Consider the following 26,611-nt stretch of genomic DNA (forward strand, 5'->3'; position numbering starts at 1 on the left):
AGACTACTAGAAGTTATCAGCATCAGCAAAAATAAGATAAGACTGGTTTTGTTTCAGTGCAAGCTCCACAAAAAAATCCTTACAGTTTTAGTTGCCCATTGTGCACTAAGATATACAGCTAATTTTTCAATCTAATGTGAAGTTTATCATTTGACCTCAGAAACCCTGTGTGTGAATCATGTTGGGCAATTCCGTTCTGTCCCATCCTAACAACTTGCTATTCTAGAATACTTCCAGTGAGGTTTACCACAAAGTACTAATGAGATGCATTACACAAGGCCAAATGCAAGTGAGGAACAGGTGTGTTTCAAATTACGCAGCAATAATTTTGAGATGTCAGAATCCAGTCACCTCTTATGAAGTTTGCCAGAGGAGCTTGCTTGGGAGGTTTGCAGCAAAGTTGACAAATCAGCTCTCTAACTCCTCAGACTCACCGCTTCGGTACCCTCAGCAACCCCACCCATGCGAAACAGGATCCAGAAACCATCCCGAGCAGGGAACTCATCCTCCTCTACCCCTTAAGGAAACTCCTTTGGCAAGACCCCTTCCTGAGTGTGTAGGGACTCCTCTGTTCTGTGCTACACAGGGGAAGTACAAACAACCCCCCAGGTACTTCTACACATTTAGGAAATATCTGTATCTCATAATTATATCATATTAAATATTCTCCGTAAATCAGGCATGGCTCTCTGCCCCAGAGTTGCACAAATAAAGGAGACTCTGGGAGGGGGAAAGGAAGAGTTATTTTCCCTTTCTTACAGTCAGGAACTGAGACAAAAGAATTGTAAATATTTTTCCTCGGGGTTAGGAAAAAGCGTTCAGCAGAGCCAGGCCCTGGTTGGATCATCGGATTTGATGACATGAGACAGCAGTGTGAGCAGTGCAATCCAGGCCATCGCTTCTCACAAGACAGATGCAATGTCCTGTTGAACTCAAAACTTCTTTAAAGCCCATCTCCTGCCTCCCATGCTTGGTGTGCCACTTCTGGAATTCTAAATATTAATTTGATTTTTTAATGAATAATAAATAAGTCTTACTTTAAAAAAATACAAGCTTTCGTTTTGTTTCATTTTAACCTATTGATTTCAACAGCATTCCGACAAAACATAGCAGCTCATAGGGGCTGATGATTTCTGCTACAAAAGTGGTTCAGCTCATTAGATCACTTAAAAATATCAACTTTTGCACCCAGTCACTTCAGCTAAAAATAAAAGATTGCACTAATTTCTTCCCCTTACATTGTCCTGTTTTGCATTTTTGCCATATACTGTTTTTTTGAGTTAATTTTCATTCTTTCATATAGTAAACATCAGCACTGCAGTTCTATGCTAATACATCTGTAGATAGAGTGAGACGTTTACTTTTAAGAGCTCAAGATGAAAAACAACACCACCACCACCACCCAGCACATCGACAGCAGCTCCCTATTGCTGGTGGCAAATAATCTTCCTCCTGTTTCCTTCTGTGTTTAAAAATGAAAATCAATACTTGTATGAAACCTTTGGATACTATCACTTTGTATCAATGGTGCCAGTCCAAACACTGTGAGGGTTTGATATTTCACAACACAATCTGCCTTTGACAAAAACTGGAACAGGTAATCCTTTCCTATCTTCACAACAAGGTAAGCCAGCTTTTTAGAGCAGCTTAAATTGCATCTATAAAAAGTCAAGTGAGATGCACCATTTTATATGTTGGGCTGTCACGTTGAAAAGTAGGGGTTTTTTTAAAATCAATTATACTTTATTTGTGTAGAGTATGTAATGACATATTATGATTTGCATTCAGTCTTTTACATTATTTAAATATTCTGCAACACTACGAGTGGTTCAAAATTATAATACAAATTTCATTTATTACTCTTTAAGCTTTTGTTCATGGCAAAAATTATGCCAAAGGTAAATTACTCACAAAGCCATTACGAAGCACTCAGCCTCAGTCCCTTTTCTTTCTCATGACACTCTTTTGGCAAGTCAGCAAAGTAAAACAAACACACATAAAAACAAACCCCTTAAATCTTTTCTAGAACAAGTGAACAGCAATAATAGTAATCCAAAATGCTACCTCTCTTCTCCACTTACAACATCTGTATTTACTTTATATGTAAGGTCAGAAAAATAGCTTTAGGGGAAAACATATTCTTGGTATAAAGTGATAAATGCAGGTATACTAATGCAGTAAGCAAGGAACATTTTTGTCAGAGTTCTTCATTAAAAAGAATAAAAGAATAAATATAGCATTGCACAGCAGACTTTCTTCTTATCAAAAAAGCACAAAATGTTCCTCATAACTATTTGTGAGCCCAGAACCAACAGCATGAGAATAATTAAAATTAATTCAATAGAACTAATAAGCAGATACCTCAACAGTTTACGCAATCATCTCTCTTCCCACTTTTGATCCTATCTATCTTATTTCTGTGACTTCTCAGATTTTTTTTCCATGCTACTCTGATACCCTAGAACATATTGATAAAATCCTTGTAAATGAACCACAGATTTTCAGGAATAAGCCTACCAAGTCCTTTTGATCTTTCATCTTCATTAGATACGAAGCTTGACAAGGCTCCTATACAGAAAAGCTCCTCATTATCTTCATTCTGCCTTTAAGATTATCGTCTTTCCAATTATATCATTTTACAGCCCAGACACTTGACAGCATCTTTCCTTATAGAAACTCCATGGGAACTATCTTTTTCTCCAGGCAAAATACATCAGGCTTTTTTATCTTCTCCAGATAATCTGTATTTCCTATGTTTGCACATGATTTTTCATCGGTTTTTGTTTCTCACTTCAGGCTTCTATTTCTCCAAGCAGCACTAATTCTTTTCTACATAGTTGTATTTAGATAAGTTTTTCTGACTTCTCCCTTTACCCTTATTTTGGATCAGAGTCTTTATCTTTGCTATACCAGAAGTAAGTGAATTATTGTAGTGGCTCAATGCCTGAGAATATGCATCCTGAAGATTCTTCTGGTAGATCTGAGATCTAGTTTTAGTTTTTTCTAGTCCACAGTTGTGTCATACCAGTTACTAACACACCTGTAAGATCATATCTCCTGCAAGCAAGTCTATTTTCCCAGTCAGCATCCTTGCAGGGGCATCACCTCACTTCCTTCTCCTGCATTTCCTCCCAGACATTTTTATAGTGAAATTATTTACCTACAGTCCCATCTAGTTCCCTTAGTGAAAATAACTGGTATTTCATACAGCAGGCTCCAATTCTCAAATGTGTGACTGTTATACAGAAGGTAAAATGGAATCTTTAGAAAGTGATTTTGCTGAGACCTTCATGCAGTTGGGTTATTCTATGTAACCCCTGGCTCTAACATTTATGTTTAGCATGCTCCTGGGACAGAAGTAAAAATGAAATCTTTGTGCATTCCCAACATTTATTTGAGTTATTCTTTAAAAACCAAAGGTGAATTACCACTGGGAGAGCAAACATTGAGCTTTCAGCAAAACTATCTACAGGTCCTCTCCACAAAACTTGTGTCGCTCTTATTCTTCTTCTGCAGTAACATAGTATCAGCGACTTCGTAATTTCAAGTAGTCTCCAAGCTGCTTTAAGTTATTCTGTTTCCAATAAATAGGAAGCAGAAGACAATATCATGCCAAATCTATTTTTATGGCATATTTCCAAGATAAAACAGAGCCAAGGATTTGATCTTTAACTATCAAGGATCTAAAAACTTCCGGAAAGAACACCCATCCTCGCCAGCCTTGGCACAAACAGCGCCCGCCTACATCGCTGTGCTGCAGCAAAACAGAGCTCTCCTCCCAGCTCCCGCAGGGCTGGATCTGGATGTGCAAGTGCCTTGCAACACCGGAAACATAAGCAGTATGTGAACATACAGGCTGGCGTTGGTGACAGTCCCCTTTTCATCCCACCTGGGAGATGTTCAGAGCCCTCAATGGCTTTGTTCTGAGCCACTGGTCTGTAGCTGAGCTGTTTGGAGACGTTCTTTTGTTTTAAATATTTCAGAAGATTTGCATTTGCCTTTCACTCTCCAAGGCAAAATTTACAGTTATTCTCTTTTATATCAGCTGCTTCTTTCAAATAAGTTTAATATTCTAGCATTAATAGGAGATCAAGCATTCGGAATAACTGACTTTGTCCTCTTGCCTTTAATTCTGCCCATTCCTTATAAATAAAGCCTGGCTGTCCCTACTGACTCTTTTATCTTCCATTACTGTCATCATCTGCTCTAAAATTCTGCCTAAGTGTTATTTCCTTAAAATGATACAATGCTCCATAAGTCCCTAGCTCACAGAACAACAAGTTATCATTAACTTTGCTTGCTCTGACCGATTTAATTAGCAGACAGCATGTATCATGGAAGGTCATAAATATTTATCACTTCCAAAATATTCCTTCTATTGCTGTTGTGCAATCCTGGAAATGATATTTGGGTTTGCCTCTATTCAGTGTAAGATTTTTTTCCCTTACCAGAATAAACACATTAGAGTTAGACAATAGAAATATCAAGAAAGTCTTTTATTCATAGCTCTGCCACTAAAGGTAGGATCCTTCAAGAAGGTGAGTGGTCTTTGTCTACACGCATTAGTAATTCTCATGGGGACAGAATACACAAAGCTACTTCCAGATGACCTCCATCCAAGCTAAGAAATTCATTAACCATCCTCAATGTAAAACTGAAATGAGAAAAATGTTGCTTTTACGATTTTATTAATTCATATTGCTATGAAAGCCTTGGTAATTTATATACTGCTGCACTTGAAACACAGTTGCTGAGATTCGTTTGGAGAACATGATTCTCAGTGAGTGTTTTGATCCTCTTTTTCCTACCTATGTGAAGGCCACTACTGTCAGAACGCATTTATGTCCTTGATAATTCTCAAGTTGCCATTTGTAAAACTACCTATATGTGTTCACTTGTATATTCTCAGAATCAACAGCAAAGGCCAACATTCTCTTATTGTCCATAAAAACCAACCATTCTTCTTAGAACATAAAATCAGACTCAGAAAAACTGACCATTCCTAAAAGAGCTAGACAGACCTCAAAAACTCTATGCCATGGGCTAGAAATTAATTTACTGTTAATTCCAACTTGTCGTACTGGCCTACATTAATCTGCACTGCTGTGTATTCTCTCTGAAATACACCGACAGTGAATCTCTGTGTTAAAAATGTGGATGGTCACCCTATAGCAACCAGATTGCCACTTATCAACATACAGAGCAGATCAAAAAGCAAACTGCAGAAGTCAGTAATCTTATATTCTTGCCAAATGCAGCTTTCATCTATTTGTATACATTTGTCCCCAAAGGTACTATTGCAAGCAAGTACTTCTGTTTCAGCTTGTAACTGCACTGGTTGCAGGGCAGGGGGCCTTGGTGGCACTGTTTTAACACTCAAAGAACTATCTCTGTGGAAAGTACAGCAAAATATTGGAGCATAACCAGCAATCCCAGTCCCACTAAAAACAAACAAACAAAACAAAACACCAAACCCAAAATATTTCAAAGGGTTCTGATTTTCACACAAAGATGTTCAGCGATTTCCGAAGACGTTTCATTATTAATAGAAGCACTGGCTGCTTTCCATTTAACTTACACGCCAATATTTTGACAAATGTGGCACATGACATTCCTTATGTCTTTTCCATGGGTCCTCCAACATCATTCCTCCCCAGAATTATCTACTGAGCTACATCATTCTGAGGAAATACAGGTCCCATAACTGCTGCTAAATTTCTGTCTGCCAGTCGGTGAACATAGACTAGACTGTAGCTCTGTTCTGTCTTATCTGAAGTTACATACATGTCTTGAGGGTAAGCAGTAATTAAAGATAAGATCCAGCTGCTGAGCAGCCACTGCTCCCTCCAGATTCCTCCGAGATTTCTTTCTAATGATTATCATCATACGTGGCACAGGTGTTCATCACTCTACCAACAGAATCAGACCCAGATCCAAACACTCATGTAGGTGCCACATGCCACAAGGAGTGACAGATACTCTTGACTAGCTTTTTAAAACAGCTAGCTGGCCACGTGTGTTACATACAGCTCAGCATACAGAAACAACATTTTTTGGTGTTATTTCTGAAATTACGTCTTCTCTCAGGCAATGTATGTATCTCAAGACCACAAATTGTCTTCATATATGAACAGTAGATTCAACCCCTGTTACTTCCTTCCCTTAGGCACTTGAATCACTCCATGTACAAGGATTACAGTCACTCTCATGCAGCTGCCTGAACAGGTGATTATGACAGCACCCATCCTGTAGATAGCAGTGCAGTGACTTGAGGTCTTGCCCAGGAACTGAAAGACCTGGGTTGTGACACAGTTGTGCCCCACAACCTTCAGAGCACGGAAAAGAACCTGGGATTTACATGATGGACAAGTCACAAAGCCATTACAGATAAAAAGATGAATGATGTGATTATCAGCATCCTATTCTTCTCCTCCTGACACAGTTTTGAATGAAAGCGCCGGCGGTTTCTCTGCTCTAAGTGGATCACAATATTGTCAGCAGATGTCAGTTATATTCAGAGTGTGCCAACTGATGAGAAAGCTTGGTACAGAGAGACCTCATCTGTGAATCCTACATGGCCTAAGATGATGTAGATTAGTAAAAATGGTAATGGGCAGACAGAGCTTGAATAACTTCACTAGAAAAAGATAATAAATGCTCAGACACTTATATTCTCCCTAAGTGGTAACAAAATTTTTTGTTACTCCCCCCATTTTAAAAGAAGCTGGCCTATTCTCTGTAAAAGATATAAACAGCCTTGATTAAATGAAAATGTACAAGATTTTGCTTCACAGGGCACACACGTCAGACAGATAACAAACAGATAGCTGGTGACTTCCAGAGGGTGACACAGAGCAGTGAAATTAAGCTACTGTTCTGAACTTCCCTGCGGAGGAGGCTTAGCCCATTGCCTGTAACAGGAGCTTACAACAACCAGCTAACTCAGCTAAGAGTTTCATGTTGACTGTTGTGAATGTCACATAAAATAACCCCTCTGAGGGCTGAAGTGCCCTCATTTTGGTTTTCTACAAATCCATAACAAAACTTTAAGAGGTGAAAATTTTGATTAATTAGTTATGACAAGAGACAAGAAAAGGCAACATTTGTTACATCCAGCAATAAGGGTATCATTCTTACAAAGGTTCTCACTCACCCACATGAAGCCTATAATTAGACACCATGTGGGCAGGTCCGCACCCACCGTCGTGGGACTGATTCCAAGAGAAAAGAGCCGGTAGCAACCAGGATTTGACAGGGAGTTGATCTGAACGGAGCTCACAAAGCAACAGCCCCTTCTGCATTCAGAGCGGTAAGTGGCTGAAAACTTGGTTGAGTTTTTGGGCAAGTGTCCTTATTAACTGCTGGTTGGGGCTGAAGGTCTGTAAGGACTCCTGATTAAAACAAGATAGGCTTGGTCTGAGTCAACAGGCAGAAAGCGAACAGCAGGTCTCAGAGGGATCCTGAGGAGACTCTGGCAGCAGCTACAAGGCTTGAAACTGTTCAATTCCAGGAAATTCCATTAGGAGATGAGAATTTCTGGGTTGTGATAATGTAATGCAGCTAGGAAAACAGGCTGGATTCAGTGAGGTTAAAGTAATTTAAGACTGAATACATCCCTGTGTTTACAAAGGAAGTAAATAATGACAGCATGTGCAGATAGAATCTGGATTCTTTTTTTTTGTTTGTTTTAAAAAAGGAGAAAATGCATGAGAAGACAAATAACTGATATGTAAAAGGAGGATAAATTAGGTTACAAAATTAAGCATTATTAGTGGTACTGCAAATTTAAAGGGAGAATATATGTTAGGAAGAATTACAGAGCTGTTATAGGGAAGAATGTGTCAAATGAGATGTCTTTTGGTAGACTACAATATACAGAGGAACTTGAACTAGTTATCAGCAAGGGTTATTCTGCACTTCAGAAATGGCAAAAGGAATATAGTGTTGGTCTTAGAGTTGACTGCATTTGACAGTATCCTAATCTTGAAGAGGAACAGTGAAGGTCCTCCTGGAAGGACAGACAAGTGGCCAGACAGAGGCTGCAGGTCAGCTGAAGGCTCCCTAGTTAGCCCAGAATTGGCACAGTCACCTCCCAAAACTGAACCACATTTCTTGGCTTTTTATGATGCTTGTAGTCAGATTAAATTATAATTGTCCCCATAAACATAAATGCAAATTTATGAATACCTGTGTAGGGTCAAGCTGAGAATCATATTACTTCAGAAGCCAGAGCAGACACTGCACAAAGTCCTGAAATGGGAAGCCAAAAACTTGATACTTAATAGATTTTCCTCACAATTTTTTCAGTTGTTCACCACCTTTAAGCAACTGACCTAAATACCTTAAAAGCCCAAATTTTACTGCGTCCACCAATGACAAACAAATATATGCACAACTCTGCATACTTACTAACATTTATTGGAGTGCTTCCCACATTAAACACCTAAAGAAAATAATTTGCATCACTATTCTGAGTCATTACTTCAAGTTAATGCCCTAGTTCACTGTCTCCCATTCAGTTTAAGAGGTCAGTAGATGCTCAGAAAACTCAATTACCCAGACCAGACAATATATTTGAGTCCTGCCTTGCCTTGGTAATTAATTCTTATTGGGTGGTTTGGAGAAGAAAATCTGCGAAAGGTTCAGGACATCTTTGCTTCACTACAAAACTGATTTATCTGATGATAAATTTATGGGTTTCAGAGCTATTCCAGATCAGTTTTCTTCTGGAAAAAAATGTACCTAAAAGCTGCTGAACTAGCAGGAAAGGACATGGGCTAATGCCAAGATGCTCTTTTATTATTATTACTCATTTGTACTGAAGAAGTGCCAAAGAGCCTTCATTTGTTATCAGCACCTTACTATGGGTTATTTATGGGGAGAAGCTGGAGATGAGATTAAGTCATTTATCAGTTATGCCAACTACTCTGCTACTTGAATTAGCACACCATATCAGCAGCACTTTGTCCAGTACTGGGCTACCAATTTTCAGTATTCGATAGTCCAAACAAAAGTTGTGTCTAAGCTACTGAATGGGGATTTTCCCTGGAAAATATGGTTTTATTTGTATATGTGTGAAGAATGGGCTGGACAACCTCTACAAAATTACATTCAAAGAAAACAAACAAAACAATTATAAGGTACTTTCAGGTATTTGCTTATTGGTAAATATGTACGTGATCCCCTTTATGAGGCATAAGGATATAATTGCAATATTTTTACCTTAGTTTCTTCTACAATTTTGGTTAATGTTACGATGCTTGAGTGTGCAATCACCAAGTGTTCTCTAAATACCTCAGGCTCAAAGCCATGCAAGAATTTGCTGACAGAACAGGTAACCGAATCTTTAACTTCTATACCCAAGGCTTATACACTGAATTCTAAATGGTTTCTTCTCCTTTGTGTTGCCTTTACACTGTTAACCAGGGCTGTGTCAAACTACTGAAAAATATGAAAGGCTAAAATAAAACACTGGAAAGACAGAATTGACAAAAATATTCTCAGTTTAAGGACAGTGCCAATACAGGAAATATAGGAAGGATGGACTGGTAAGGCAAGAAAAGATGGAAAAAATATCCCACAAATGGTGGAGGTGGGGGTGGAAAAGACTTGAGAAGATAAAGAACTAAATGTCAATATAGAAGGGAACGGGAGATGTGAAAACTGGAAAGACCACAAAAGACTGAGACAGAAGATGCCACGCTCAGCTCTGGCAACAGAGGAAAATGAGCTAGCACTGGGGATTGCTTCTGCAAAATGCTCTGTTCCTGCTCTACCACTGCTCATTTGGAACATAATGACATTAACATTCCCCACCTTGGCATAGGTTGCTGAGGTGGCCCTTTAACTTCCCGTTTGGCCTCTTTGCAACACAGGATGAAGAAGTGGAAGGCACCATCTAGGTCACTGAGCCTCATCCATGCCACTTCTCACAGTCACATTAAAACATGATAAAACTACTTATTAAAACTAGTGGTGTTTTTTGTCCTGTGACTCCAGCTGGACAGCTATTTCAGGACAACACACTAGACTTCAGTTTTTTCAAGGCCAGTTCTTGTTCTACCATTACCCTTTAAAGTATCACTTGTCCTCTTCTGGTCTCAGTTACACAGAGTGTTTCAAAAAGATGGACCCAGTTTCAAACCAATTGCAGAACACAATTTGGTCCATCTTTTTGAAACACTCTGTATTTACTTCATACTACAATGCTAAAAAGTCCTCTCTTCACTTCTTTGTCTTCACTCCCTCTTCTCCATCCTTATGATGATCCAAGAATCACCTTCTCCATTTCCTCAGTATCCTCCTTCAACTGTGCATGTAGCACCAATGAAACCTCCATAGTCTTTAAATAATACCCCCATCTATATATTGCATGCTATATATACTGAAAATACTATTCTTCCATCTTGATATGTGGAAACAAAGACTAACAAGTTCCTTGACACTTCAGAAATCACTCATAATACATTAGCAAGCCTTCAAAGGCCTTTTCAGTTATTGCTTCCTCAGATGTTCACCTCCATTCTGTAGGCAGGATATGCAGTGTGACAGCATTTATTTCTTATTGCTTGGGAAAGAAATCTAACATTTATGACCTGTACTTTGTATTTACTAATCTCTTAGTCTAAATGTCGGTATTTTTTCAGTATGTGCTCATTGCCAGCAAGCAATACCAGTGTTGCAAGCTGGCACGCAGCGTGATACCAGGAACTGATTCCTCTGAAACCCTAATCAGTGATGATCCACTATGAGTAGTGAGTAACTATAGGGTCAAAAAAAGCTGAAAGAAACACAATCAGAGTTCGATCATGATATGATGCACAGTAGCAAGACCTGTATTCGTAAATCCAGGAGTTGCCTTCTAGTTCTTTGCCGTTATAGTCTGAGATGAAATAATTACTCAATTTTTAATCTACTTAATCCATGCATAAAATTTTTAATCTATTTAACTGTTGCAATAGTGCACGTACATAATTTTAATTTCTTAACTAAACTATCAAGTAATAGAGCAGATCTTATCAAATAGGAGTACGATGAGACTTGCAATGTTGATCTTATAAGAGCGTCATGCTAGTTTGTCACATCGTGTAACTAAATTCAATTACACAACTTAATCTTTTAACAGTTTTTCCACAATTTTCCTTTCATGACTGAGTACCCTGGGGAGAGTTTCATTATTCTGCCTCAGGCTGACACTGGACTGAAACTCCACGGGTCTGAAATTCCTCAGGTGACTCATCCTTCTTTTTTTTCTTACCTGTTAGCACATCAGTTTTCTTCAACTGCATCTCTGGAATTTCCTTACTAATCAATAACAAAAAGATTGCAATAGTTTTTTTTAATAGTTGTGGGGTTTTTTTTAAGGATCTCACCTATAAGATACCAAAGTCCAATGATTTTAAGATATGTAGTTCCAGCAGCTATTCTACAGCAGATCTAGAATTATTGTCCCAACAAAGAATCAACATGAATTTTTTTCTGATGTGAACAACATAAGCTTGTTTTGGTAAATGCAGAAACAAAAAGTGTAAATGTTTCACTTCAGCTGCGTCATTGCCTTTTGCTCCACTTCATGTAGTAATGGACCAAAACCATTGCGTTTTTTTAGTTCTCCCATGCATGTAATATTCCTTCTTAATTCATGTCTTAATTCTACTGGCTATTACGTACATGGTGGGATTGTGTTTTCCTTATGAAATCTGTGTGACTTCTAGCTATCAGTTCCCAGTTACCAATATTACCCTTTTGCATCCTCTCATATGCTTCCAGTTTCTTTCACTTTAGCAAGTTGGCCTGTTGGTTTTTAATCTCTTCTCTATTATTTTTTTTTCAGCATAAAGCTACCCCATCTTCATTAAGGAAAACAGTGGCTGTTTTGTATCCTGTTACTGCTCACCAGAGAAAGTTATAAGAAGGGTGATAAAAGAATGGTGGGTAAAATTCTTAAAAATTACATAAATAACATATCTGGGTTTACGTTAAAAAAAAATTAAACTGTTTACTGCAGTGAGGTTATTAGGTTAAAAATGCTAATAGTTAAAAACCCTGAGATCTGGGCTTGCTCCTCTTGAATAGACTGTGAGTGCATGTTTGTGTGCATGTCCTGAGCAGGGTGTAGGGGTACATGTGTGAGACTTAGAAATGCTCTGCTGACAGTCCTTACGCAGATTTTCTCGTAACTCACAAACCATTCACTAGTGGCCCATGTATCACAGACTGAGCAAGAGTCCAGAAGGTTACTTGATGGCTTATGGTAAAGGACAAATACCGCTCCAGTGTAGGTTTTAAAAATAAAATTGCAGATATTGTTAGACTGACATCCTAATGTATTTTTTCCCCCCCCTAAGCTGCACAGCAATTTAGAAATATTTAGTGCTGGCTTTGCTTCAGAAGTGCATGCCCTTCGTCCATTGAGTATAACTACTGAGCTCAGCATTTAGCAGCTGTCCTGCCCGCAATACTGGCAGGGCTGAGATCACATTCACAAACAAGTCATTCCAGTTTCTCTTGCTCAGCACTAAGCCTCTCAAATGCCCAGTGAAAGAATTTTCCCCCATCAAATAGCATGCTGCCTCAACTCTTTTTACAAATACATAATTAATCTATTTGCAATCTTTGTCATTAAGCGAACATAGACCAATATAGAAAACCTACCCACTAAAAAATTGTCTCCTACCCAAACTACAACTCTTAATAACAGGATGAATCAACATTACACACACACACAAATCTGTATTTTTTATGGCTTACCTAGCTACACATTAATTTCTATTTTTTCATGGCTTACCTAGCTACACATTCATTTCTATTTTATGCCTTCAAAGGAAGAAGCTCTGAAAGGAAACTACTGATCACTTATTTGGCAACAACCTCCCACATTTTCTGAACTCATTACTCATTAGCTGCCATTCAGATTTTGGGTCTGAAAAGAAATGATAGTGTCCTTCCTGCTGTAATATTCCCAACATGGACTATACAACTCCTGAGTATGAGAGCTCTCCATTAAACATCAACAAATCCCTCTGAGCTCTCCAATTCCATTGGTGAGCGACATCATCTGAGATTTTCCCACACTGTCATCAGGTTCTCATCATGATGATGGGTATTTCTTGACAGATATTCCAGCTGAACAGAGGTGCTCCTCTTGGCTAACAGGACTTCTCAGTTCTCATCTGTCACCAGCTGCTTAGAATAAATCCTGATCCTTTTCCAGACTTCCTCTCCACTTCCCCTGAGCAACTAGTTTTCTTCTGTATTGACTTTAGCAATGGATATATTAGAACTGGAAATAGAATTGTATTTCCAAGGAAATTTCGCAATTGCTCGCAGCTCTGCACTTTGCAACTCCAGCTCACTGCTCAGATATTCAGCCTTGCTCCTCTACCCTACCACATAAATAATGAGCTATTACCACACAGGAACCTCAGAGCTGATTAGAGAGTGCTCAGAGACGCTCTCTGCATTCTGACCTATCCCATTTGGCTTGGTTAGGAAATCACATCATTACAGCCAAGTAATCAAACTTCCATCAAAAAAAGCATATACATGGATCACATATGCCGCTCATGTCTATCATTTGACATGCAACCTTCAAGGACAAATTCTTTGAAACTCTCAAATGTTTTTTTGTTTTGGTTTGGTTTTTTTTTGTTTCTAAGAGCATTTGGTAGCATCCATGACCTTTGAAGCGTTGGCTTTCTAGATTTCTCACATCATGAAAGCTCTAAAAATATCCCTTGGAGACAGCTTCCCACAAAGCAAAATCATACCTACTAAACTTAACACTTTTTTTCTTAACTACTTCTAATAAGCTATCTCAGTGGCCAGGGGTGACAGGTTGAAAAGTTTGCTTTACATGAAAAGCAGTATGTGGAAAATGGGAGGCAGATGCCGTAACACCTAGAAGAGGAGGAGATTGAGAGCAGCGAATGAGGCAAATGAGGAGAACAGTGAAATACGTGGAATCCCTTCCATGGAAAAGCCAAATGAGGAAAGGAATCTAAATAAAAGTCAGGGATAAGAAGGTACAGAAATGCGAAGAGCCCTGAGCAAAAGCAGCACAAACAGCCTGAAGTTTCTGTCAAGCGTGCAGGCTTTACCACGTTACAGGTATCGTTGTCTTTGTTGCACAAGACTTCATGCCTGCCTCCTCATACTGGCAAAAGTCAGGACCTCACGATCAAATTCACTCCCTCAGCCACCTTCATGCAGTATTAGCTGTGCAAGAAACATGATGAACAGCAAAACTGAGCTGAGGGGAAGGTTCAGCTCCCTCGTCCTGCCGCAACACTCCTCCCAATGTAGTCCAGGATGCTGCCGGCTGCCTCTGCTGCAAGGGCATGTTGCTGGCTTATGGTCCCTTGGTGTCTCTTTGTATTATGCTCTTTTAAAAAGGACAAATGGCTCTAAATGAAATGCTTAACCTGTAATACTCAATTTGTTTTAGGTGGTTGGAATATGGATTATCGTACTTTATCTCCTTGGCACAGTAGCAGGTGAGACAATACCTATAAGAATTACCACTAGAAGGTAAATTCAGACAAAATAATACATAGATGATGGTTGGTATTTTTCTTTATATTGAAGTTGTGGTATGATTTGCACATTATTGTATGACAATGTCTATTATTGTGGATAGAACTAAGGCTAAAAGGATCCCCCATGTTAAAATTTTATTATTAAGAATACAAGAGGCATAGGTTTATCCTGAAAAATCACAGAGGAATTCAGTCATGTGTCCTACTTCTATCAAGCACAAGCTGCCTTTACATGACTACTGTATACAAAAAACCACTCAGCAACAGGGTGCTTAACCCAACAGACAGTGCTAAAACATGGAAGGTGAGTGTAAGTGAGCAAGAGACCTGTTTGATCTAGAAAAAGCTACTATATTGAAATAAATTATCATTTAACTCACAGTACAAGGTTACCACATAGATATCCTTCATTCCTATGGGCAGAGACACGATGTTTTGGAGGAAGAAGTATGCAGGAGCAATTCTAACGAGTACTTAAAACATTTGGTTTTTTTAAAGAAATTGAATTAACCCTTTGCAACCCTATAAAATGGTGTCAAAACAATGTCTGAGTCTTTACCTGGTTTATCCTCAAATTATTTAGCTCCCCTTTATTACCTGTTTCAGGCAATATCCATAAAGCAAATAAGAATGAATCTCAGTTTCAAAATTAATCATAAAATGAAATCCTTACTTTTCTGCTCTTCATAATATGCTTGACGATGTATTTGAGACTACAACAAGAGAGTCCGACACATAAACAAGTTGTTTTTTCTACTCTAGGTGAAGAGGTTTGCTACGCCAGGCTTGGCTGTTTTTCAGATGGTCCACCCTGGTCTGGGGTACCAGGGAGACATCTGACAGGTTTGCCTGACCCACCAGAAAAAATGAACATCAGCTTCTCTCTCTACACCAGAGAAACAGGAAATAACTCACAGGTGACGTTTATTTTTAAAATCAAGAACTAAATCTACAAATGTTTTTTGTCTTGTTAAAAAATCCACCTCAGGCAAACAAGTCAGAATAAGAAGATGGTTCAACAGTACGGTTGAAAGTGAATGAACTGTAGGACACAACAGCTTTCCTGGCATTTTCCTGTGCAAGGGTATGGGTTATGGCAGACTACCTTTCGCATGCAGTTTAGGTCTCTGAGGAAACCTGAAGACTTGTTCAAATAAATAGCCTTGTGAGTATTCAGATAGGAGAGCAATTACTGCCATCTTAAAGGGAAGCTGAGCTAGGAAGGTATTGTGACTTTCAAAAATAAGAACGTGAAGAAAATTGATTTTATGCAGTTTCCAAACCCACATTCCACCTTGACATCTGAATGATTTGACATTCTTACTTGTCTCTCTGCACTCTGAAAATAAGACAGAATTACTCAAATTGCTTACGCCCAGAAATACTGAGGAGAGTAATGCAAAGGAACCTGTAAGATCAGGAGCTGGGTCCATACCACTTCAGCAAATGCTTATGAAGCTGCTAAGTCCCTTTCAGGCTCCCAAACCCAGCATCCCCTGAGCTGTACTGGGATGCTTAGGATTCCTCTGGCATGAGCTACGATACCATCACTGCCATTACAGGCATCATCGCTTTACAGCAATCCTGATTGCCACGCTGAGAATCCAACTCAGGCTCTCTAAGAAGGTTATACATGTAATAACCTTTTATGATCTGCAGAGCAAGGTCATGTGAGCACACAAGATACATCCAACAGCAGGTTACTCAACACCTCTGTTGTTGGTACAAGTCAAAACAAACCTTGCACTACTTCCCAGCCATTGAACTTAAATGTATCTGTGATCCAGGGCATAGCCTTTCCGCACCCGAACTCCCTTGCTCGCGTCACAGACCCTATATGTGTCTGAAAACAAACCAGACATTCAGATGTTCTCAGAGAATAAGGAAAACACATAATTAAGCATCTTACAGCAATGTGTGAAGATCAGCTTCACCCTTACTGTACTCAGTTCTTACATGAAATTCTTTCAGCCTTGCTGGAGTAGCTAATGACAAAAAAAAACAGGCACTAAAACATGACATATCCAGAAAAAAAAAAGCTTAGATGCAGAGTAACACATTGAAGCCAAAGGTCAGGTCAGTAAAAGGGAAGCTGAACCAGTAGATGTGGAGCTGATGGGCTGTTCTCTGAAGGAACTCATCCAGCTCAGGCCAGCAGGCATCCTGCAACTCAGTGGCCCTTTTAGGTTCTTTCATATTCTATGTGATGGTGGGAGGGGTGTCTTGCTGCATTAAGCAAAATAGATAGGAGCTGCAGAAACCACACGAGCACCACTTCGTTGGAAACCATAGTAGAACTGAGAAAGGTGGGATACAGGGGTTCCTGGGTTTCAAAAAAAAAAAATCACAGTTTGTCCATTCAAAGTAGCCCCTTGATTCCTACAGAGCAAATAACCTAGCTCAGTTTTTTTAAAATGTTTGAAAGTATGAATAAAGCTTTTCTTTTTTTTTTCAAACCACACAGGTGATCTCAGCAATAAACCCCTCAACCATCAAGAACTCACATTTTTCCACACGTAGAAATACCTCTTTCATCATTCATGGATTTGGCAGCACTGGAAAAAAAGGCTGGGTGGTAGTGATGTGCTTGGTATGAGAGTATCCTCTGGTTTCCATCAGCAGTTGTAACTACAACCTGTCAGTATCCTTTAGGCGCTAATGTTCACCTTCCATTTTACACTTCATTAGGTAGCAACAGATATCAATCAAGAGTTGGTCAAAACGTTCCCACTCTGGAAGATGCAGCATAGTCAAGGCTTCTTGGTCATCTCTCAGATTATGCTTCTCTAGAGAGTCTCCACCCCCAAACCCTGCAGATCAGATCAAAGCAACAAACCAAATGCAGATGATACCAGCATCAACACTGCTATCAGAATATCTGATTAGACACACCAGTTCACTGTTTCTCCCATTAGGAGCAACTGAACCATCCTTCAGCCAATAATCTTTCCTGAGTAGTAAAAGTCAAGCCTCAGTCTACAAATAGTACTCTGATTCACCACTACTCAGGTCCTAAAAAGAAAAAAAAAATAAAAATAAAAGCAACCCATAAATACAACAAAACAACAACAAAACCACGAACCGTTTTCATTTGATTACAGAGCGCAGTGAAAAAAGATTTCAAATACGAAACATGGAAACTACCACAAAAAACAATCCTGTGTCAGCAACAGGCTTGACTCTAATAGAGAAGCAAAATCTACTATATTTCTGCTTCTTCCACACTGGCAGGGAAGAGGACAAGCTAGAAAAAGGCCACCAGTGAATACTCAGTCACAGACTTGCAGCATTATTTTGTTCATACATCTATGAAAACTCTTAATCTAGAATATTAGGTTTCTAATTTTTTCCACGGAAAAGAAACAGCAATTCTATCTGCCTCTCCACAGTGCAAAGTTATTGTGCCTACAGGAGAGAAGGGAGTCCAGGATTCAACACTATTGCTTCAAGCTTCTGTTTTCCTTGTCACTTACCTGCTTATCATAGATTAATTTTCATTTCCACTCCTTGTTATTTCTCAAACCTTGAGTGACCCTTAGTCACAGAAAGCTAAAACTGATCTCTGCAAGACTGTGACAAGTACCAAAGTAACCAATGCATTAGTTTTTTTGATGAAATAGAAACTTTCAGCTATATCCAACCTTTCCATTCTGATGTGACTTTATGAGTTCTAAAGGCACCTGGCAACTAAGTCTGCTTCTTATGCTAACCAGTTAAACTACCAGCATCCCTCAAGGGAACTCACATAGTGCACACAGAAACTACTGTGCGTTTTCTAAATTATTTCAAATATGTATATAAACAAAAACATTTTTGTTGTCTTTTATAATTTATACTTTTTGGATGAATGGCTTGTTACATTCTGTTTTGTAAGCAGATGCATGTTTTAAGAGCCCTGTTTAGTAAAGAATGAAAAATTCCATTATTATATTATCTGTTAATGCTTATTCTGCTTTAAGTTGAATCTCGGCTACTTTGTTTCCTTAATTACTTTGCTTTATGTATTCCCACATCAGGTGTTACTAGAAGTGGAAAATACCAACTGCATTGCTGTTGACTGGAAAGATGGTGCAAAAGGCAACTATGTCAGTGCAGTGAACAACATCCGCGTGATCGGGGCTGAGGTTGCTTATTTCATAAAAATTTTACAGGTAAATACCACAGCTTTACCACCTATAGTTACTAAGTGAATGTAGTGGGTTTATAACGCTGTTGCTTTGGTTTTGAACCCTGTCCAATATGGTCAGCCAGTGCTTCTGGAAGAGCTGTGCAGTACATGCAGTTGAGACCCTGTTAATTATACTAATTGTGAACTCTGTAAGGACTTCTCACAGCCACAAAAGACGCAAATTAAGCTAATGTGGTCGGAGAGAGGTGCCAACTCATTATAGACCAGTAGGTGGCAACATTTCCTTATGATGATACAGTAATGGACATGAGGCAAGGCATATGAGTTCAGTGCTTTCCAGAGTTGTGCCAGAGTTACATACATGTGCTAGGACTAAATTAGCCTCTCAGTTTAGCACCACGGAGATGAGCAAGCTCACTCGATAGTGTCATATTTGCTGTGTACAGACATGATGAACTACCCAGTTGCCTTCAAGTCGTGAACTTCATATTCCTCAAGGCAAGTGTTCACATTTACACATGTAGCATAGAACTTGGTTGCAAAGTTTGAGTATCAGCTTTTCCCACTGACTTCAGAAAGACTCATACATACTTAGAACTGCAGAAAAATCAGAACCCTGCCTGGCTACAAACTTGATCCTGATCAGTAGGTGTTCGTTGTAAGTGTTGCAAGACAGAGTTCAAAGCCAAAGCTAAGTGCCAACTTCACAAGCGCTCAGATACCAAAGAACCACTTTGCCAGAATCTGCTGGGATACAAGCTCCTGTTTCCACTTAGGAGATTCATATTGAGCCTCACACATTTATTTTTGTACTTTCTGTGTACAAATCTTGGATCACTTGAAGATGTGTTCAGTTTCCCATTGAGTGTCTGTTACTGCATCATTTGCAGTCGAGGTCTCTCTTTATTCTGTTACAAAAATGTATAAATGATCCTTAGACTTTCTGCTCTTTCCCTCAATTGGCAAACTTTTGGAGTTTGACATAAGGAAAAGTTAAGCTGTGCTGTAAATGTAAGTACTGCAGTAAAACACATTACAAAACAAAACAGTGTAAAAACCTCAAGCAATTAGCAACCAATCCTGGTTGTCTTTGGTCATTACAAAACCCAACAAAACCATGGTTGGGACATAGACTGCATGCAAGTGACATACGCCGAATAAATTCCATTCCCACCTGTGTGGGAATGTGTGATATCTCAGCAGCGCAGGTCTTGTACAGGTGACACTTGGCAAAGAGGAGAATGAATGTCATCCCACCTAGGCTCGTCAGTGAAAGTATTATTGAGTGGTACAATCACATTTTCTAAGAGACACATGGAGAACAGATGGGATTTAAAAGGGTTCCATAAGAGTAATTAAAGAAAAAATAGATCATATCGATGAAATATGAAATTAGGGCTTGATCCAATTGATAAAGAAGGTTCATATTTTGTCACCAAGGGTAACTGAATACAGTAACCATATGCCAACACGACAACAGTGAATCCATCATCACATTTAAATTCTAGATTGGATCATGGTCTATCAAGTCTCAGTGTGATTTAAACAATAATTAACTCAAGGAACTCTCACCCTGTTCACTATGCAGGAAGTCAGTCCAGATGTTCCCAAAGGCCATTAATGTAAGACACCCTCTTTGCTTGCTGTTTAAAGCCTGTGTTCTTGTCCCCTCCATCACCACCTTAATGATCAGGAAGAGTTCAGATACTCCTTTGGCAACATCCATCTAATTGGCCACAGTCTGGGAGCACATGCTGCAGGAGAGGCGGGAAGAAGGATCCCAGGCATCAGACGGATAACAGGTAGGTTGTTCACCAAGGCACAGAGATAACACAGCACATTTCTAAAGGCAAGAAACTTGCAACACACTGGTCTGTAGACTGGAATTAAGTTATTGGCAGAGCTGCAGACACTTTGCATGAGAGTAGGTAAACTTTATGCTTCTCAGAAACAAGCGTAATTATTACATCTTCTTTCTCTAGTTAGGTTAAAAACTCTTCTGTGGAAGACTTTAGTGAAAGGACAAACAGTTAGTATGTTTGTAACATTACTGCCATTCACTGGGTTACATCAAGCACTACAGAATGACAAAGCAACTTATCAAGAATCGTAGGTTTTTCCTATTCATAATGCTTTACAGGCCAGTAATAAGCTAACAAGTAATAAAATGCCTCCTTCATAGTAATATGATGCCATTATATAGTCTATTGGAAAATATTTTATTTCTGTTGGAATACGGTTGCAGAAAGGCTCACAAAACCATATTATTGCACATTTTTTCAGTTTAGCTTAATATTCACATCATTATTATTAAACATGCCTCATGCAATATTGAATGTCGGCTGTTACTTTGGCAAAAGACACATTAATCTGTGCAACACTTCTCTCCCTCTCTCAACCAATAAATGTGGGGTTTTTTAGGCTTAGACCCTGCCGGGCCCTATTTTGAAGGTACTCCTCCTGAGGTGAGACTGGATCCTTCAGATGCAGATTTTGTGGATGTTATTCACAGTAATGCTGCTCACTTTCCTGCCTTCGGTATGTGTTCACATGTCAGTAAAATATCTGCAGGGATGGGTATGTCACTGAGACACTGACATCATCATGTGTATCACCTCAGGGTTTGGAATCTATAACACCAGTGGTCACCTGGACTTTTACCCAAACGGAGGAACTTTCATGCCTGGATGCACTGATTTAATTCCAGACATGAAACCAAGTGAATTGGAAGCTATCATTGCAGGTAAACATATATTTCCAACACACATAGTACTTTGTTCAAACCTGGAAGTGAACTGTGAAAGCAACTGTCCATTCGGGAGACAACAGCAAAACAAAATTGGGGTTTGCCTATTTACTCATAAGAAAGAAAATAAGACACAATAAAAGGTTGGATCAGAACACCCTGTTGCAGTGCCTCACCACCCTCATGGGGAAGGATCTCGTCCTCATATCTCATCTAAATTTACCCTCTTTCAGTTTAAAGCCATTACCCCTTGTCCTATCACTATATACCCTTGTAGCAGCCTTCCTGTACCCAAAGGCTACTGGGAAGTGGCTTGTTATAAAGTCTCCCTAGATCCTCCTCCAGGCTAAACAAGCCCAACTCTTTCAACCTGTCCTCATCAGAGGCCTAAGCTTTGTTCTGTAGTTTGAAACTGGACCTGCAGAACACAAAAAGGCAGGGAGCCTGCAAATCTAACACCCCAACAACCCCAGCAGGAAGCTTTCTAGGCTGAGGTAGGCCAGTGTCATGACCAAACATGTTGCATGACCAAACATGTTGCATGACCAAACATGTTGCATGACCAAACATGTTGCATGACCAAACATGTTGCATGACCAAACATGTTGCATGACACCACCACCTTTGTTTTCCTGCCAATGCTGCAAAGAGCATCTGACACTTTTAAGGCATGAATTAGGCAAAAGCTCTCAGTATTTCCAGGGAAAGTATATGGCTCACCTCTCCACCTGAGACTTCTCCCTCTTTGCAGGCTTTGGAGAGGTTGGCAGAAGGCTGGTGGATCCTCTTTGCTCTGTTAAGCCTTTTAAAACTGTAATTAACGTCATCTTGCCAGGACATCTCCTATATATACATACATATGGCTGTCTTATAAGGAACTATTATGCCATAGCAGATTTATCCATCTCACCTTAAATCTTGGGGTGACTGACACAAGGTTCTCCAAATAAAACAGTAAATTCTACTGGAACTAGAAATGTGGAAATTCAGATGGAAAATTATTATAAGACCTTACTGCTGTTCCATGCCTCAGTCGTTTCCATGGTGAGGCAAGCACAACTCCTATATATGATAACAGGAGGTTATTTCACAGATGCTCATAAACTTTCTTCCAGCAGACGCTACAGTCATTGGGGGGTGTCATCACTCACGCAGCCATGAGTTTTATTGTCAAAGTATCCTCCATCCCACCGGATACCTTGGATATCTCTGTGAATCATACGAATTCTTTAAGGCAGTAAGTATATCAGCCCTGGAATTGTGAGCTCTAAAGAAAATAATCCAAGTCTCTACACTCATGGTAGGTCCTGCTATGTGCACAGAGCACTTGGATGCTGGTGGCTGGGCGCTCGTGGTGTGGTTTGGTAGGAGGATGCACATGGTGAGGCACAGTGGTTCCATCAGCTATTCTGCTCTGGAAAATCAATTCTGAAGCACAGGTAATATCACCAAATAGGATGAAAAACCAACCAAAACAACAACAAAAAACCCCAACAACAACCACCCACCACCACACACCTCATAAAATTCTCAGCCTAAATCTTTATGCAAAGAGCACATAAGTTAGATGTATCTACACTACTAATTCCTGGCTGAAGAGACATTTGGAGTCTCCAAAATCATTGACTCTTCTTTAATTTAGACTGGGTACTGATTTGAGCACCTAATTAAATGCACTGATGAATTATGTTCCTTTTTTCCCCCTCCATATTGCCTTGCAAAGTGGATACAGGCAAGTTCCCTTCCACTCAGAGGGTAAAATGGGCTTACATTTTGTCCTAGACGCAAGCCAAAATACACTTGAACTAGGGAGTTTCAGGCCATCATCCAAATAGATATCAAACCTGCTCATTCCACACCTGCTTGGTACGTATGGGTGCAGGAGCTGTTCTCAGAAACAAGATCAAGACAACATCTTGAGCCTTCATTTTGTTGGAGCTAAGATGAAAAATAATTCTCCTCATTAACTGATGATCTTATTTTCCCCAGGGACACTGCTTCCCATGTTCCCAGGAGAGATGTCCAATGATGGGGTATTATGCCGACAGATTCCCAGATAGATTGAAGATGGTAAACCAAAAGTATTTTTTAAATACAGCAGCAAACCCACCTTTTACTAGTAAGTGAAGGAGGCTTGTTGTAGTCAATCATATGTTTGAAAAGTGATTGCCTTTACATGATTTACAGCCATGCATTGCCATTGCTTCTATTAATAATGGCTAACATCTCTGACCAAAAATTCTACATTTGTTATCAAAACTCAGGCTTACCGCATCTTTCATTTGCTAAGATGAATGAATACCAGTTAGGAAACAAACAAACAAACAAACTTTCCAGTGTACTAGCATATTTTGATCTCTCATACCAATGACAATCTAGTTTTATTTTGCTTTTCTTTATGCAGCTTGGAGACAAAAAGTATTTATCAAACTGTCTGGTGTCAAGAAAACAAGGGGGAGCATATATCTAGCTTTCCATGACACAGAGGGCAACACAAAGGAATATGAAATTGCCAGGTAAGAGAAACTAATATTTCCCTACAGCATTTAATGCTGCTAACCTTAATCTACACGTTTTCCACATATTTAGGTGGTACAAACACTTATTCTTTGTTGCAGACATTCCACTTAATGTCAGATATGAAAAAAGTTATCACATAGATAAGATCCATGAGGGGAGATGGATGTTTATGAAAAGGAAATGAAAGTAACTTCCTTTTTATGAGTTCTGTGTTTCTCTGAGTTACTCTTCACAAAATAAACATACACCTCTGGAATGCATGTATTTCATACAGCTCTTACCCATTTAATATCTGCATTAGCACAACTGCTCGCACACTAGCACAGCAACACACGTCACATACTCCACATGCTGACAAGTCTCCCTGTTCTGACAATGACTTGCTGTATGATCTCATGCAAGGCAATCCTGTGCCTGAGCTTATCAAATTTGCAAAGTAGATACTTGTCTTCCTCCCTAGGATATATTAAAAGCCATCACTACTATATAAACGGCACATTTATAGGGTCTGGCCAGTGGGCTTCATTCTCAGCTCATTGTCTCCAGTTGACTATGAAAGTAGCAGCTCTCACTGTCTTCTGTACCTGCTCTGAAACAAGTGCTTCCATGTCTTCTCCCACCATCCTCCATGCATGGGCAAACCAAAGCCCCATAGAAGTTCCCAGCTCATCTGTAAAATCCTTCTCAATAGCGTCACCTGGAGCTCTCCTGGCAGCGATACTTGCAAAACTCCACACCCTTGGGCACTGGAGGCAGCCCCAGCCTCCCCCTTATCTCCTGGTGGTCTCCTGCCACAGGCACACTTGAAGTTTTAGTCTAGTTTTTCACCCTCTCCCCATTGAGAACACCCCAGAGTCCTGGTCCAGTGTCCTCTGCTTTTGCAAAGCACAGCTAATGTGCAAATTTCTGTTGTAACAAAGGGAAAACCCCCAAACCTGCGGACAACATGATTTAGCTCAGTAACCTCTAAACATTTAGCACTGATGTCTTCACTTTATTTGCAGTGGAGTCCTCTCTCAAGATCAAGTTTACACAAAATACCTTGATGTTGAAGTTAACCCAAAAAATACTAATAAGATGGATTTTTTCTGGAATAAAACTGTATATACTCTGCTCTGGGCAAGGCTGGGAGCAGAAACAGTCAATATAATTCATGGAGAAGATGGACATACGTAAGTATACCCTTTTATAGGTCAGAAGGGATGGGAAAGCAAGTGCAGAAACTCTGGGAGACAGGATTGAAAAAATGGTCATGAAAATAGGAGGTACGGTTTGCAATCAACAATGTAAATTGCCATAATTACAAGGACAAGACATTATGCTTGGGACAAATGTTCGAATGCAAAGAAGGGAATAACTCTGGAAAAGAATACAACAGTAAATAATTCGGGGTGTGTACCATGCCACAGCAAAACAACTACAAACCAAGATAAAGCAAGTCTCCTTCCCAGATGCATTACCAGGACTATTGTATAGAAGATCCAGGGAATAACTATTCTAATCTGAATAACTGGGGTGAGACTGTAACCAGAAGTAGGGTCATTTTTGAGTTTGGAGAGTATAATTCAGGAACAATGCACACAGCCTTAACTCCACAAAAACAGCAGAAAATATTTAGAAGGGATCACAGCCAACTAATCCACATATCCACTGGGTTTAAGTCAAGGTTTAATTGATGTATTTTACAATAGCAGAAATATTGATTAGCTATTAGAAAAGAAAATTCCTTATAGTTTGGCATTGTTATGGATTATTTAGAGAAGATGGTGAAATCCCTTTCAGGGTGAGGTCCTAGAGCTCTGTAGTTGTGAATCTAAAGCTTACTTGAATTCATGTATTAAAACTCAAATTTTACAGCTGGTCCCCAAGAAACAGAAATTCACCTTGTTGCTGCTAACATGCAGGTGCTAATATTCTATACAGCAGGCTTTTAGGAAGGCTTAAGTGGGATTATGGATCGAATTAACAACCTCCAAGGTGACAGCTGACAATCTTTCATTTTTCTTTGGTGAAAAAAAAATAAACAAATCTTGATTCAAGGTTTCTTTTTCTTCCCAGGTCAACTTTCTGTGGCCGTGGGACTGTCACATATGGAGTTCCCCAGTTACTTACACCTTGCTAGAGGTCACCAAATACAACTGTCCTGTACACAGCAGCTGAGCAAACCATCAATCCTGTGCATGGGAATGTTGGTACACAAAGTTATTAAAGCAAAACTCAAACTGCCTGTTGCTTCCTTTATTTTTTCAATTATTTGCAAACACACTTGTCCATGTTTTCCATGTTTGAACCAAATGTATTGTGCTTGTAACTATAGAAGCAATTTTAAAAATCACATGTGGTAACATCCATTTATAACACCACACAGTCTTACTCTACCAGTGCCTCAAGAACAGCCGGTAAGAACCGTTTCCCACCACACAGATACTTTGCCAAATTTTCTGTCTGTCAAACATTCTCAAGGTGGCACATTATGTCCACACATTGCTGGGAATGGTCCCAAAAGCCTTTTTTCCACAGCCTAGGCTATTGCTAAAAACTTTCCAAGCCCACACAAGAGCACTGCCCTCAGAAGATGCTGTAGGATGAGGCAGGAACAGGACAAGAACAGGGTATTTCTTCAGGAGGTCAGCACAGCCCTTTGTACACTGCACATTAGAGAAACAACAGGCAAAGCCA

General features: G+C 39.5%; 1 protein-coding gene across 1 annotated transcript; it reads left to right on the forward strand.

Moving 5' to 3' along the window:
* Window positions 1-10,628: 10,628 nt before the first annotated feature.
* LOC308042669 (pancreatic lipase-related protein 2-like) lies at window positions 10,629-26,054 on the forward strand (the record flags this gene model as incomplete). The annotated part of the gene is made up of 13 exons (XM_080348255.1): window positions 10,629-10,634; window positions 14,447-14,495; window positions 15,300-15,454; window positions 17,002-17,127; window positions 18,554-18,688; window positions 20,360-20,468; window positions 21,088-21,204; window positions 21,287-21,409; window positions 22,531-22,649; window positions 23,402-23,531; window positions 23,817-23,928; window positions 24,937-25,104; window positions 25,991-26,054. 13 exons carry the CDS (start codon window positions 10,629-10,631, stop codon window positions 26,052-26,054), a joined length of 1,413 nt encoding a protein of 470 aa, XP_080204381.1.
* Between the last annotated feature and the right edge of the window lie 557 nt (window positions 26,055-26,611).

This window comes from Nesoenas mayeri, assembly GCF_963082525.1.
Source record: "Nesoenas mayeri genome assembly, chromosome: 7".
NCBI lineage: Eukaryota > Metazoa > Chordata > Aves > Columbiformes > Columbidae > Nesoenas > Nesoenas mayeri.